General features: G+C 42.7%; 1 protein-coding gene across 8 annotated transcripts in view; it reads left to right on the top strand.

The window, feature by feature from the left end:
• LOC109955773 (R3H domain-containing protein 1-like) overlaps positions 1 to 15,890 on the top strand; it is a 43,883-nt gene that overhangs the window by 2,882 nt on the left and 25,111 nt on the right. For 5 of the 8 annotated variants that reach the window (XM_020592241.1, XM_020592234.1, XM_020592236.1 and 2 more), the window contains 4 exons: positions 5,194 to 5,353; positions 8,920 to 9,121; positions 12,917 to 12,934; positions 13,538 to 13,627. In XM_020592241.1, the coding sequence (XP_020447897.1) occupies positions 8,960 to 9,121; positions 12,917 to 12,934; positions 13,538 to 13,627 (270 nt within the window). In that variant the 5' untranslated portion in view covers positions 5,194 to 5,353; positions 8,920 to 8,959. Of the gene's footprint in view, positions 1 to 171; positions 362 to 5,193; positions 5,354 to 8,919; positions 9,122 to 12,916; positions 12,935 to 13,537; positions 13,628 to 15,890 lie in introns of those variants that run through there. The other 3 variants (XM_020592235.1, XM_020592237.1, XM_020592238.1) reach the window with 3 other exon arrangements.

Below are 15,890 nucleotides of genomic sequence, written 5' to 3'. Positions count from 1 at the left end.
GCTGCTGAGGCTCTGACATCACACAGGGGCCAGCTGTTGATTTGGCTCTGTCTCCAAGGCTGGCTGGCTTGATGGCTTGTGGCAGGTAGACTTGTGCTTGCACCGCACTCTCCCTCCCTCCCTCTATCCCTTTCTCTCTCTCTTTGTGACACCCACTCTCCCTCGCCCTCTCTCTTTACACTGCCCTCTCGTCGTCTTACACTCTCACTCAGTCGAGCGAGCGTACAGGAGGCAGCAGGCAGCTGCCGAGGAGCGAGCTGGGAGGCAACTCCAGCCTCCTCTCCAGCAAATTGTGCCTCCTGTACAATGGAAACTAAGTGGTCAGGCAGCAGAAGGGATGGAGGGCAGAGCTGCCGGGCAGGTAAGTCCTGCAGCTTCAAACTGCCATGGATCTCACATGCCTTTTGTGATTTCTAGAGTGCTTTTAGTGTTTTCTTGTAGTTAATTTAATTCTGCCTTTTCAACATTTTCTTTTTCAGTGCTCCAATAAGTGAGCATATCTTGTATTCACTGCAATTTAAAAACTGCCTCAGCTCCTTCTTTTATCATTATACGATAGCAAGTTAGTAAGCAAGTATGCAGTCTTTTTCTTTGGCTTGTTAAACTAAGCGCAACATGAGATGTGTGCTGCCAGTGCCGTGTTGCTCAGTGAGCCTCAGCCAGAGCTTTTGAAATCTCCTCACCAGTTTGCTGCTTCTGCTTTTCATTACAAGGATAATTAACCAAGATCAGCCAATAAGGGGCTTTGCTCTGCATTGTTCGCCAGCCAGGCTCATCCTGCCTCCCGTTTCCCGTTTGCTCTGCAGGTGTTGTCTGCAAATGGACTTTTAATGACTCTGACAGACTTTTTGAGTTATTCCTCCCTCATAAGGCTTTGTAGATTAAAACTGCTAGACTTGCATGTTAGGTTTCTGTGTTTATTGTTTCTCTTCTAATTGCCTAGATTGATATTCCCTGGAAGCTCTCCTATGGGATAGATAATGGATTACCTACATGTTCTGTTGTGGATTTAATTTATTAATGCTGACTGGCTGCGCCGCACCGCGCTCGCGCTGCCTTATGTGACCTGGAGGCAAAGCGAGCAGCGCAATTAAAGGCTCATTTGTGCCTGTTTATGTTTTTTCTGTTAATTCAGTCTGAGCTATTACACGCAGTTCCTTAAACCGATACCGCCTCAGTCACCCTGAAACTGAGACAAGCAATGTATGAAAGTGATATAATTTCATAGGCTTTACACTAATCGTTTTCTGGTCCAATTATATAGCTCCCCTGTCAGTGCTTTCCTCGCTTTGCAATTAGCAGAAATAGATGGAAAATGGGAGATTAGTTACTCAGTTTAGCAAAACACAGAAATCAATTTTATTGCAGCGCCATGAGTGTGAACCGGTATTAGTAACCTAATTAACTCTTTATTTGATGCCTGATTTTATTAACCAAGGTGCATGTCCTGCAATGTGCTGAAGCCGACTTATTCTGATTCTCCTTTATTGGTTTGTATGGAATTCAGCAATTAATTGCATTGCCATGAAATGTTTGGCTTCAGTTGCTGTGTATCCAGTGGTTGAAATCAGATGAAAATACTTAAAAAATCAAAAATGGCAGGCAGGTGACATAAAGCTGTGGCCCATAGACATGGTGTTCCTTTTGTATTTATGTCTCTGCTCTTGTCTTTCACTGCTCCAGTGAATAGAGCTCTGTTTAGTATTCTACATCTCTGCAGACAATATCCCAGCTGTTTGGCACAGCTCCTACTGTTGTTCTTTTTATGTGACACTTATAGAAGCTCATCAGCAGCAATAAAACATGAATAATTTCTTAACACGCAGGCTGCGACAGCTTGCAGGATGATGCTGCAGCTTCATTGCTTTCTGCTCGAGTAAAATGATTTTCCATTGTGATCACCCAGAAGCTTGTGAAGGCGATGGCTTGTTCTTTTCTGCGCCGTGTTTGACTCATCTTCTCATTCTCTGCCAAGAATAGAGCCAGGGATAGAGTAGTGGATAGAGGGAGGGATTGAGGGTTCTTCACCTCCAGTGGAGCTGGTTGTAGCCCAGACAAGAGCCCTGTTCCATGCAGAGCTGAGCAGAACAGAGCAGAGGTGTGGGAGGGAAAGGTCAGCCTTTGCAAAAGAGAAAGCCAGGTGTGTGTGTGTGTGTGTGTGTGTGTGTGTGTGTGTGTATGTTCATGGTTGTGAAGGGGAAAGAAAATGGGTGTACTGAAGTGTGCTTGCTCGGCTGTTCTTGTGTGTGTGTGCACCATCACCAGCAGGCTCTTATGCACTTCACAGTGATTGAGAAATTTCTCATTAGCCTCCATTGAACATAATCTTTTGTGAGAGTAGGCTGTTAAGAGCCCTGTGTATGATTAACTCAGCTCAGTTGACAACCACCCTCATGACCCCACTGTGGGGTTTTTGAAAATTAATTCTCATGAAGAATGTATGTGCAAAGGAGAAGTGTAAATATGTGGCTGTACAGTCACACCAGTCCAGCTGTTAGTCATGATTTTTGGAATAATCACATTTTAATTGCATCATTGATACTAAAAATTTTTATTTTTATATTTTTTTGGTCTATAATTAATTATCTCCATGTCACCAGTATTTACATGCATCTTCGTAATTGAGCATATGTGTATTATAAGATACAATCTTATTTTTTTTTGGGTTGTGATTATGTGCAGATGGCCAGGTCTGATTGATGCATCTGTAGTGTGTGTGTGTGTGTGTGTGAGTGTGAGAGGCTGCTGACATGCCGTCGGGCATGGATATAAACATGGTGTGAAGGGGCGGTGTGACACTGAACAATGCCTGAGGGAGCCTCATTAAGGTTGCCGCGTTCTGCGGCGACTGTAATACCAATGAACCACTCCCTGTCAGCTACAGCACAATACTAGAGGGTGCACAGGCAGGCGGAGCACTCTTCAAGTTCACTGCTGCTTGAGAGTGTGTGTGGGTCTGTGTGTGCGCGCACGGTGTTGAGGTGTGTTAGAAGCTGTTGAGCGCCAATTGAATGGTGATATTCGTGTCTGTCAAAACATTTTTTGGGTGTGCATTGTTTGCACCATTAGCATTCGCAGGACTGTCTCACTACACACACACACACACACACACACACACACACACACACACGGAGTCCGAGTGATAAAGCCATTCGGCTAAGCCAAGGCTGCACTGTCCGCTTAGCAGCTCTGGTTATAAACCCTGGAGTGCCCGTGGCCAGACTCCACCGCACCGCTGTCAGAGCAAGAGTTACACTCCAGTGTGTGTGTGTGTGTGTGCGTGCGTGCGTGCGCATGCATGTGTGTTTGATAGCTGCAGGACTAGGGCTGAATTACAGAGCAGTCTTCATATTTTTCCATCTCAGACTTTTAGCTGGCACTCTTATTTGCAGCAGCCTGAATTGGCACCACTTCTGCCTTGAATCTAGGAGGAATGAGGGCAAGATCCAGAGCCACAGCACCGAGATGATACTCCTGACACACATGAACAACCATGTTAAAAAATGCTGGGTGCATTTAGAGAGAGATGAGGCAAAAAGAAGAGCAGAGGGGTAAAGATGAGATCTCAGATATACAGTAGGTTAAAAAGATAACGGGTGATTCTGTCTCCAGATGACCAGGACACAGTAATAGATTATCTGGCTACAAGGTGCACCTTTCCAATCTGCAGATGTGAGTAATCATGTAAATGCCATCAACATAGATGAAAGCCTTGGGCATCTCTTGTCTGTTTGCTAGTGCCAAAGAGATATGCTACAGGCTGGAGAAGACATTTCCTCACAGATTTGCTGAGATGTCAATTAAAACCTCTAGTATTCAAGAGTCAAGCTAAAAGGACTGAAGTTCCTCTTTACTCACTATATCAGTGTGTATGAGAAAGCATTTGTAAGAAACGACAGCATGCATGTTGAGTTGTTAGGTTAGCCTTAACACTCAGGATCCATGGTTTTGTGAGGCAGTTTGAACAAAAGCAACGCACCAAATGGCGACTCTTCTGTGGCGCATCCCTCCCACCCGTCGTCAGCTCCCGTCTGTGGCTATTGCTGCAGGGTCAGGTGCTGTGAGAAGCAGGAATTTAAAGTGAGTAGGGATTTCATTTGACCTTTTTGGCTGGCACAGGGGGGGTCACACCAGCACCGTGTAGTTTTTGAGGCTTTTGGCACCATTGGGCGCCAGAGTCAGCGTGGCACTTCGCCCGCACACTGAGACAGAGATTAGAGGAGGAGGGACAGGCCGGCAGAGAAGCAGGGTGACATTGGTCAGTTACGTACTGTTTGTTTTTGTTTGTTTGTTTGTTTTTGTTTTTGTAGGAAAATGTCGAACTGATATAATTTTAGTGCCTTATATTAATGAGATTACCTTTTAGTTTTGGACTACTACTTTTGACAGAACTAGACATTAGAAGACATCACTTTGAGCTTTAGGAATAGCCACTTTTCACAGTTTTCTGACATTTCTGTTTTCTGACATCGATCAAACAATCGATTTTATTAATCGATTGTTTTGAGCAAGAATTTGGGAAATTAATAATTATTTGTAGCCCTAATTTGATATTTATCAGCCTCATTTAGCAAATGCAGCCAATAAAGTAAAGTAATAATGTCATTTTCACAACAGAGTAGCTAATCAGGTAACAGTTCCACACACATGGAGTAAAGAGAGAGTTCAGTAATAAAGATGTCACATTTGCAGTATCAGTAAACATATTCTTCAATAGTGTCAATATTTTGCGGCTCTGCTGCAGTTGCTGTGTCAGATGTCTGCCCTGCCCAACTAGTGTCACCCTGCAGTTCAGCTAGAAAGGAATTTGCTGGAAAATAGAGACTGTACACTGGACGGTTTGAAATTTATGTGCCACCAAATGGCAGAGGATTTTCAGCTGAGAAATGCTATCTTCCCCCACTGCTCTCTGAATTCCTAATGCTCAGTTTTTACGAGGTTGGCAGGGGTGCCTTCTCCTGTTGCTGCTGCACACCCATCATGTTCATCCATTATTTATGGCACATAGGCACGCATGGGCCCAGAAATACACACTCAACGCACTTACATTTTGCTCTGACACACAAATATTTCAGAGTTGCTGACATCCTGACTGCTGTCAGTACATGCAATGTCAGTGTCAGTGCCACTCTGAACCTTTGGCCTCTCACCCCCAGCACTGCAGCGCTAACCCTGTGTCTCTTTGGTCGGCAGGTCAGCAGGGGTCATGAGGGCGTCGAAGGCCCCAGTTGCTGTTCAGAGCAGCTGAAGCAGACATGGGCAAAGACGTCTCGGATGGCATCGGTAGGCTCGGCCTCATCGACTTCACCAGCTACATCCTCCTTCACCACAACCACCAAAGGCTACAGCGAAAGTACGTGTCCTGTTTGTTTCTGTTTGACAACGATAGTCAGGAAATCTGATAAAGTTTCCAAGTTTAGAACCAACTGAAACCAAATTTACAGAAATACAATTGTGGGTTTCCATCCATCACTGTTATGTCAGTATGAGCAACTGGTGGCACTAATTCTCCAGTCAGTTGCCTTTAAACCACTGCAGAAGAAGAGTGCATGATGAGATGACATCATTTAAAGCTTGAGTATGAAGCCACGTGCATCGTGTACATCAGCATTTATTGGTCATTGTTCATTATGCTTTCCCAATTTGACTCTATTTCCACAGGTTTGTTTGTTTGTTTGTTTTTAACTGAAAATGCACATTATTCAAAGATTCTTACATTGTGAAAGATTTGGATAATTTCACTGATGGTTCATTTAGATGTGAGAGCAATAAGCATATGTAAATATGAAAGTTTTGTCATGACATGACAATTGTATTGAAATATTGCCTGTCTTAGTTAAAAAGGAGCCCTTTCGTGGTTATATAGCAGAATATAGAGATTATTCACAACAATCAACAAACTAGGATGTGAGAACAGTTTGAGGTCATGGGCATGTTGAGACATGGAACTCATTGGTCTCATTTAAACTCAACACACTACAGTAAATCTCCTGCATTTGAACAATAATGTCATTCTCTGTCAGGTGCTTTAGTACAATATTAACCAAAATATTGACTTGAATTTAAAATATTGACTTGTGGAGCAGTAAGAAACCAGAGATTTATTCAGGTCAAGCACATTTATTACAGCATTACACATGATGGGTTTGAGTTGAAGCACCGTCAGCTGATGAAGGCAAATAGCTGTCATTAATCTGAGTGGATTTTCCATAATATAACCCTACAGTATTAAGCTGGCCATAAATATATATAAATAGGAAAAATATGGTGATGTTCGTTTTCAGTCTCACTCATAAGAGGCCAATTTGCTACTCCCTGAGTTCCCAGACGTTCAGATAATGTAACACTAATGATCAAATGATGATCCATATTACTTATGCAGTCAAAAACATCAGGGATTCTAAACAGGCACACGGTGCAATTACCTCAGCCAAGAGAGATGAGAATGAAATTCAAATGCGTCAAAGGTCTGAAGTCAAATTTAGTCCAACACTCCAGTCCCATGATAAAATGTGTTTGGAAGAATGAGTGATTCGGTGAGGGACAAAATAGCTATCCATCACACGCCCGCTCTTGAAAATATCTGTCCAATATTGCAAATCTTCAACGGAGTGACACGAGGGACTTCACTCATCAAAATGTCAGCAACAGACAGTAAATATTCAAAGGCGTGCACTGCACTCTGGAGTATTAAGCTGTTTTCTTTCTGAATGTAAAAATAATGTAAAGCAGCACCCAGTGTCACTTTTGTCAAACCTCTGACAGGTCATTGAAATTCAACATCTGACTCTGCAGTGCCCCGCTAAATTCCAGCTAACCTCTTAGCCTCGCACAGCAGGGGCTTAGAGGTATGTTCGCCTGGCAGAGGAGCTCAGGAGAGTGGCGGACCTCACTAGAAGTCTATTACTCTGACATAGAGCAATTGGATGCCACCTCTTAAAGAGAGCAGCTCCCGCTTGCTGTCTCATCTCTTTTGGGATTGAGATAAACAATCAAGTCTCAGCCAGCCGCTTTGCTGCTCAGCCATCAGATAGGAAAATGGCTCTGATCATCACCCGACAAATAGGTAGAGGCCCCGCTGATTGGCGAAGGCTGGAGCACACAGGTAGCCAGTCACGTACACACTTAAGCCCAGGAAAAGTGCTGTCATGCGTGGATCCAGTTTTTGATGTGCAAAGTGAATTTGATGAGCCCATTTTTAATTAACCTATTAATCATAGCTCTCATGTACCAGATGTCTGCCCTCCCTTTGCGTGTGTGTTTCGCTGCATGGGGCCAGGCTGCATAATTAGGGCATATCAACAGGATGAACTCGCACCATGACTTCAACAGAGGGAGGTCATGGCTTTACACAGATAATACCTGGAATGGACCATAGGTGCAACACAGCTGCCGTTCCAGCACCAGCATCAATGTGACGTCCTTTTAATTTGAAAACTATGCTTTTTTTTTTTATTCTATCAAGTCAAACTGCCTATACAGCATACTGTGGAGACAGAGGAATTTTTTGTGTTTCTGTCAGTTATTACTATTTCTGGACCAAGTAGACACAGACAGTCATCTAAATGTGTTTGATCTGACAAGCAAACTGTCTTCGTGCCTCTTTTTGTCCAATCATGTCCACTGTCACTCGCTGCAGACCTGAGAGACAACACAGACTGATGTTCACACACTGTGTCAAGGACGCAAACTTTCTCCTCCATACTTCTGCGTAGACCTTTCTCATGGTTGTCAAACTCGGGTGCAGTGGATAACATCAATAATATCTGAAGTCCATTTAGATATGGAGCCATTTGTATTGTTACATCTAGTTTTTCCTGCTATAACAACTCTAATTGTCCACCATAAAAACGGTTGTTAGGCTGTGCCAAGGGAAATTTGCATCTTTACACACAGGGCAAATCACAGTTATTACTCCTGCAGTATCGTGCCTTTCTCTTTCAAATAGTACCCAAAAGAGAAACGGAGAGTAAACGGGCATTACTAAGCACTTTTCAGACAAGATGTGAACCACACCAGGGATAAAGAACAGCTGTTTTGCTGTGGCCCTGCTGTAATGATCCAGTGTGAACAAGTAAGTTTCATTGCTTTTATGATAAATGCTCTTTTTACTAGATAATACACCACATTTATATACATTTTTCCAATATTTTTGACCTGTAATATTGTATTGACTGATTATTACATCCTTGTACACTAATACATGGATTAGGCTGTTATTATTATTAGTAGTAGTAAGTTATTTTTATCTCTTGCCTTTCATACTCAAGAGGAAGAGTGGATGAAGATGATGACTGATGGATGATGCCGCCACAAACACTGGGCCAGCGTCAAATTCTCAGTGTTTTTACTGCATCCTGTCAGAAAGATGTTTTCTCCATTCATCTGTGTCTCATGTCTTTTAATATGTTGATTCTGGATTCATAAATATGTTGTTTCTGAAATAATAAATCTGTGTTAATCTGTGAAAAAGTGTGCTGGTATGGTGTTAGTTACACATTCTTGCCCATTTTCATAAGCTGTGTGGAAATAGGAGGGAGAACTGACACAAATTTAGAAGTGGAAGAAGGCTAATATTTAGAGGTATAGAATTCATGCAGTGTGTAGTTTTTTTTACATGAACACAACTTGCACAAGAATATTTTTACGTATTCCTTAATTTATTTGAATTTTTCTAAAGAATAAATGTGCAGTGTATGTGATAAGCCAGATTGCAGTTAACAAATTTGAAACTCTTGTCACTGTGTTGTAAAATTATACTTTGTGGTTTGTAGGCTGTAACTCAAGGCTTTGAAAATTCAGTAAAAGGCAAAGACAGTGTAGAACTCTCATCTTAACATGCAACTTAAATTAACCTTTTGATTCTTATTTTATTTTGTCAAAGAAAGCAGCCCTTACCAACATATTCCTGTCTTTCAGGTTGTCTGTATTTTCCAGCATCTCCCAGTAAAACTTTGCAATGAGAATGTCTGATACCGCTGACACTGAAATGATGAAGGTTTCTGAAGCCACCAACCCGGCGGCGTTCTCTCCCCAAGACAACACCACCAAGTCTGAGATTTCGGACCAGAGCCAGAGCAGCAAAGACGAACACAGTAGCAACAATAAAAGGGAAAATCAGGTAAAGAACTGTGACATCTATCACTGAATGGGATTTATGTCATATGATACCTACCAGATATGTCATATATATACCTACCACTGACCAGAGCTGTACTTTGTGAATGATTGAGCACTTGAATGGAAGTGCCAGTTTCAGCTCGCTTTTTTCTGCATTTCTTTAACCATACTACAAGTGTCTAATCAGAGAAGTTAGAGTTGTCAGCATTCTGACCAGGCCTGCACTGAGCGGAGGACACGTGACACTTCACCAAACATTTTCACTTTTCTCCGCACTCACTAACAGTCAATGTCAAACACAGACTGCCCTGGGGATCCCTTGTCACCTGCGGCGTTCAACATGATTTTCCCGGCTGCTTCAGCAAGCAGAATTGTTCCTGAAAAGTATCATCTGCACAGACTGAATTCATAATGTGGGACTTGCCATAGCAGCGAGGTCAGGCTGGGTGATGTGCTTCACTCCTGTCCGCCTGGCTGTGGGGAAACTTTCGAGTGTGTGGAAAAGGTGATTTGGAGATATAAACTAGTGAAGCTCACGAATCCTCATCAGTGATAATAAGCAGTGGATCTTCTGGGGATTCAGGACAGCTGAGAGCACTTTCAAATAAACTGCTAATTAATTAGGTCTCTGTGTCATTGCAACAAATGTGCTTTGGGACTGCAGAAAATTTGCACTTGTTAATTTGGCTTTAAATCAAAAATGGCACTGACTGGTTTGTGTTCACAGAGGAACGGACACCAAAGGGCGAGAATAGTGAAACAATGTAAACTTTCTTCAAGTGTGGTCAAGGGAACAAAATCCAGGAATGGATCGTCTCTTTGGCTGCAACCTAGAAATAGCATTCAGGCCAATCTGGCCTTGTGGTTGGAAGCAGGCAGAGCTAGGGAGTCAGGCAGGCAGATAATCTGGAGCTCAAATCCTGGCTTATCTACCAACTTCCTGTGTCTAAGGTACCACGAGGAACAGAGTGACACCCGTGTGGGGGAGAAAGGAGTAGGGCACAGGAGGAAGAGGGGGGGAGGGATGTACTGAGAGACATGATTCACAGCTCGTTTTTGTTTTTGCTCAGTCTGACCAGAACAGACTGAGCTGAAAAGAACTTCAGTAAAGTGTGTAACTTTTGAGAGACAAAATGACACATTCTTCTTGGAAAGGAAAAGTTGACTTCATCAGCAATAAAACCCACTATTGCTCAATTCAGTACACTCAGAGGTTTTGCTGCCACAGCCTTTACTTGTTGCTACTGTTGGCTAACTATAGATTTTACTGAGTAATGTGCTGAGTTTATGACTCTTCTCTAGAGATGAGTACTGTTAGGACTTTACCGATACTTATCGAACAATCCTCTGGCAAATAGTTACTTTTAATCAATAATCCATGTTCATATAATTCTGTGTGCATGCTCCAGGCTGCTAGCTTACATAACATACCAGGACAACAAGAGACTGCAGGCTAGGTAGACAAAAACTGTGCATGCGGGGATCTTCACTAGATGCTTCCACAGATTGCTCATGTTTGCGCCTTTTCATGGGAAAGATTTGCTGCAATGAGCATTGTCAGTACCAACCGTAGTGTAATGTAACAACACATACTGTGGTTAAATCCACTGTGTGTGCATGCTGCAGGCTGTTGCGGTGTGGGAGACAGAGCTCCTCCCGCCCCTCGCACTCGGGCTCCAAAAGGCAGATCAGTCTTCTCGTTTCGGAAAAGCACAAATGCATTACAGATGAATGTATTAATCAGAAATAGTTGATGGGATAAAATGGGCAAGATAACTTTTATGTAGCAATAATCAATAGGAAATCTGTTTTCTCAACTTCTTCAGTACCCCTAGTGGAACCGTTAACTTCAGGGCTTATTGATACTACACTATGTAATAATTTAATACCGGGCATCGGGACCATCCCTGCTCTTCTATACTTGTGCTACACTACAGTTAGCACATTATAGCTCAGTCGGGTTACCTAAATGTGATGTCTTTTTAAAGAAACAGGACAACATTTTGGGTAATACACCTATTTGCTTCCTTGCTAAGAGTCAGATGAGAAAACTGATACCACTCTGTCTGTATGCCAATTATGTAGCCAGAGAATCAGCAGCCTATTGGCTTGGCTTGGCTTAGCTTAAAGACGGGAAGCAAGGAGAAACAGCTAGCTTGACTCCTTTAGAACAATGAAACTGATGCTGTTACTACACTAAATCCAAGCATTTCATAATTTTAACCAAGAAAAGAGTTAAAACTAGTAATTGAAACTGGGGAGGCTTTGGTAAGATTCTTGACATGTCTGTTTGAACTTAGACAAGCTGCTCTTTGCCTCTGAATTCATATTGTTGTTTGTCAGTATTTATATCCCTGAATAGCTACGTACCTTTTGCTCCTTTTCCTAAAACTCACCATGTCATAATTAGTTCCTGGTTATAGCCAAGATACGCTGACAGCACTGCAGCCCTGTCCTTTCTGCTTGTAATTTTCAGGAGTAGAGGAGGTGAAGCTAATTCTGTCGTTCTATTTAAGGGCACCTGTTAAATGCCTGACATGTTCATTCTGAGAGAAATGGAGGTGGTAGGGAACGGGGATAGAGAGCAGAGAAGCGTTCCGACCGAGGAACAAAGGAAGGGAAGGCTGGGTGACTTTGCCTCCATTTGCCTGCAGCACTCCTGCTCCGTCCTCTGCGGCAGGACAGGTGGCTGGTGGCCGCCCTACTTCCGCTGACTTCAGCCCTTTCCTTCTCCCCCTCTCCTGTTCCTTTATATCCTGCCGGCATTTATCATTCCCCACCGGCCTCACGTTGCTCAATTAGCTGGTGTAGCAGTGCGCTCAGTCCCAGCCCTCGCTTGCTCCCCTCCCCACGCCTCCCCTTTCTCCACATCCATATTACCTGATATAGAAAGGGGGGCGGCAGGTCACAGGCATTGGAGACGGGCAAGCAGAAGTCCATTTCAATTTTTTATAGGTATGATTTGGCCCTCAAGCTCGGTGAGTGAGGGGAGGGGTTGTCCTTTTCATTTATAGAGGACAGGTCAGAAGGACAGAGCTGTGTGTGTGCACGTTTGTGTATGTGGATACATGTTGGGATTAGGAAGCAGAGGACTGGGCTGTGTTGCAATTTAGACAGAAATGGTTCCTGCCAGGTCTCCCCCCCTCCTCCTGTTTATACATCCATATACACACACACACAGGGCCACTAGCCCGTGAAGCGCAGAGGCACCAAGCTGTCTCACACACTATTGCGCGTCTGGTCTCTCTCTGCTTTCTGCTGCTCACCTCCAGTGGTTGGGTCTGATTCGCATCACAGCTAAATGGAGCTGGGAGCAACGCGTAAAACTGACCCAAATCTATCGCAGCCAAATGTCTGCCTTTTTTCTGCAGTGTGTGTGCCTGTCTGTGTATGTTTGAATGAGTGTGTCAGAAAGGAACCCTACAGTGCAACTGTTCTAGTAGCATATGCTCTGCAGAAATTAATTCATGCCCACAGAAAATGGTTAATGTTCAACTTGAGATGCTGCAAAGCAAATTTTTATTTTATTTTCAACACCACCAAACTTTGTTCTGTGTTCCTGAATTTTTCATTTTCAGGGATTTTTTTTTGTTTGTTTTGTTTTTTGTTTTTTTGTCTTGGTATGAATCGTGCTCTTTTGCAGAGCCAGTAGTGCAGACAGGTGCAAATGTAGCCCAGTAATATATAATTAAAGCTTCTGCGCTTTTTAAAGTAACAGCCCAGTTTCCCTTCCAAACCTCTGTGGTTTGTTTTGATTTTTTTTTTCCTGTGCACTCCTCCCCTACCTTGTGGACAGCCTGTGAAGTACTCTAAGGTACGGTACACTTGACATGCATGTTGTGCAAGAATGCTCCAGTCTGTCTCACGTGCTCTTGGCTTGCGTTGTTTGCTTGGATTGAGTTGGAAGATGTACCTTTGTTTCCTGTCAAGCAAGTTATCACCATACGCATTGCTGTAGACGGTGGCTTCATTGCAATATGTTGATATGCCACTATATGAATGATAGTGGAAGTTGTAGTGTGAAGTATGGCTAATAAAATCAGTGGACATTTCTTTTGTGGCTGCTACACTGCTGTTCCCCCAGGAAAAACATTACAAGGCTTTATATAAAAATGTTTACTCCTTTTTTTTATGTAAGATTGATTTGATCAAGTTACCTGAGATGATCTGCATCCAAAGGTCTACGATCATCCTGGCAATAACAGCTCAGTCGCTCCAGGAAAGATTTGTCAGCTAAAATGTGAAATACTGAAACTGTATGATTTGCTTACAAGAATCGATCATGCTCATTGGCTGTTTTTGTTTTCCTTTGGCTTGGCACTGTGATGTGGAATGATACTGAGGCAGGTGTGTGTGTGTGTGTGTGTGTGTGCGCATGGTTTTAACTATGCCCACCTACCTGATCCCCTCCCCTTAGTCCAACACCAGGCTAAAGCTTGTGCGGAGCCTGGCGGTGTGTGAAGAGTCCTTTCCTTGCCCTATTCCTGAGCCTTCAGCAGCAACTCAGGTAACAATCTCCCTGTATAGTCAGAGTGTATTTGCATTAGAGATGTGCTAATATACATTCTGATGATAACACCACCGTAAACTTTATATAATCTAGCCATGACTTTCTGTGCTAACATCAGCCGGTTCACCTGAAGCACAGCGAGTTTGAGTGTTGAGTCGTAATGTTCAGTGAGAGAGAGCTGCACTTTGTGTAACTAAAACATGTAGACAACATTACATTCTGCTTCAGCAGTTAGCCTCATCCTCTGGCTGTGGTGTTTGTTAGTACAAGTGGGACATGGTCCATTGCTATTTATGGTGTAACATCTGCCATTTAACTCTTTAACACCCAGCAAGTAAAATTAACTTAAAGTTCTTGCATTTGAGAAACTTATAAACTGATGGTCAGAACCATAGACTATATATAAATACAGTCTATGATCGGATCTTAAACTGACTGCAAAGGAAACAAAAATATTTTACACTGTAAAACTTAATTTTATTCAGTGAACATCATGGGGCCAAAATGTGTACAAGTGATCAACACATTTTTAGTTTGCACATTAAAAAAAAGTCATGAGCTATAATATTATAATTTTGGGGATCCAGATTTTGCTAAACATTTTTCACAGCATTTGAGATTTGACCAAAATTGCTCCAATCACATTATCTTCTGCTAATACGGTTGTTGAAACTGACTAATCACAATCAGAACATGTATGTAAATATAAATGGGTGCATAGAATCCAGACAAAACGGACAGTTTAACTTAGTCTTACAGTAATCAACCTGCTTTTGTGTCTGTCCAACAAAGTTGTCATAAACACTTCAGTTTTAGTTTTTAATGAAATCTAAGTCAATCATGATGTAGCATTTGAACTCTGAATATTAGAATAATACAGTTTACAGTTTATTGTAAAATTGTTGCCATTGTATCCTGAAAATCCCTAATTTACATGCAGAATTTTCTCCATCATCTCATCAAGCCCAGTGTGACGTAGGTGATTCTCAGCCCAGGTCATTAAGATAAAAACTCAAATGCATGTTGCTGAAGTGCTGGCCTGGGATCAGTTCTTCATTTCAGCTCATTACAGTGGAGCAGGTAAACCTCTGTTGCTCGATTAGCATCCTTAGTCTGACAGCTATGATTAAATACCTGGCCGTGACCGCCTGATGAAGACATCGTATCATCAAAACAAAGCTGAGAGCTCTGATGGTGAGCTGGCTGGTACATTGCTAAATCAACTCTTCTTCTGTACTGGATCTGCAGGCAAAGCCCTAGCTGGGCAAGCTTTCTCCATTACCTCCTGGCATTCTTTCATACATGCACTTGTATGTACGTTTGTGTGTGTGTATATGTTATATATGTGTGTGTGTGTGTGTGTGTATATACATTTTTTTATATATATCTATATATAGATATATATGCGCACAAACAAACACGCAGGTGTGTTGGTTCCCAGCGTTTCAGCCAGTCAGCACCGAGCGCCATAACCAGAGGGCGGTGTTATTCCCACAGCAGTCTCGCATCGTCTGCACTCACACGACGTCCTGTATTACTGCCATCAATCATGTCGAGGAAATTACAATTTCCACACGTCAGCTACAGAGAGCTGTGGAGCGCTCTAATTGAATACCTCTGATATTTCCCCCGCTACTGTTATTGGGCCCGGAGTCGAGACTCCTTCTGCGGCAGCCTAACCTAGAGGGACGAGGTAAAGCAATAAAGAAAGAAGAGAACACATTAGTGGGGTACACATTCAGTTTCAAGATCACTGATTCTCATTCAAACCTTGAGATTATCAAATCTAAACATTTCCCGTTAACCATTTTTATATTATTGTCTCCTCTGTCAGAGTGTAAGCATTAACAGAGAGCTGTATCGATCTATAGACTGTCCCGCCTCCTGAAATACCGCATCTATCCTTGCATTGTATGCCTGGCTGTCAATTCCAATCAATGGCCAGTAGTCAGGGGTCTCTGAATACACGCCATACTTTTTGTCTGACTGACAGCACATTCATTACACATTCAGAAGACCATCATTTTCACGCTGTTTTTCCTTTATCTTGCGGTAAATGGATGTCAGGAAACAAATGAGGCAGCTCGCAACAGCTGCACATAAACCAGGCGGCCTCCGTGTGATGCAGAGGGTGGCATTAAGTAGCAAGCATCACCGCTGCTTCCAAGAAAATCCTTTTGCTTTGACAAACACACGCACACACGAACTCGCTGTCACTTGTACAACGCACAGTCCTAGACTTCTTTTCGTTTTCCCAAGT

The sequence above is a fragment of the Monopterus albus genome, unplaced genomic scaffold (genome assembly GCF_001952655.1).
Source record: "Monopterus albus unplaced genomic scaffold, M_albus_1.0 scaffold16.1, whole genome shotgun sequence".
Lineage (NCBI taxonomy): Eukaryota > Metazoa > Chordata > Actinopteri > Synbranchiformes > Synbranchidae > Monopterus > Monopterus albus.
This window is presented reverse-complemented; position numbering and strand designations above follow the sequence as displayed.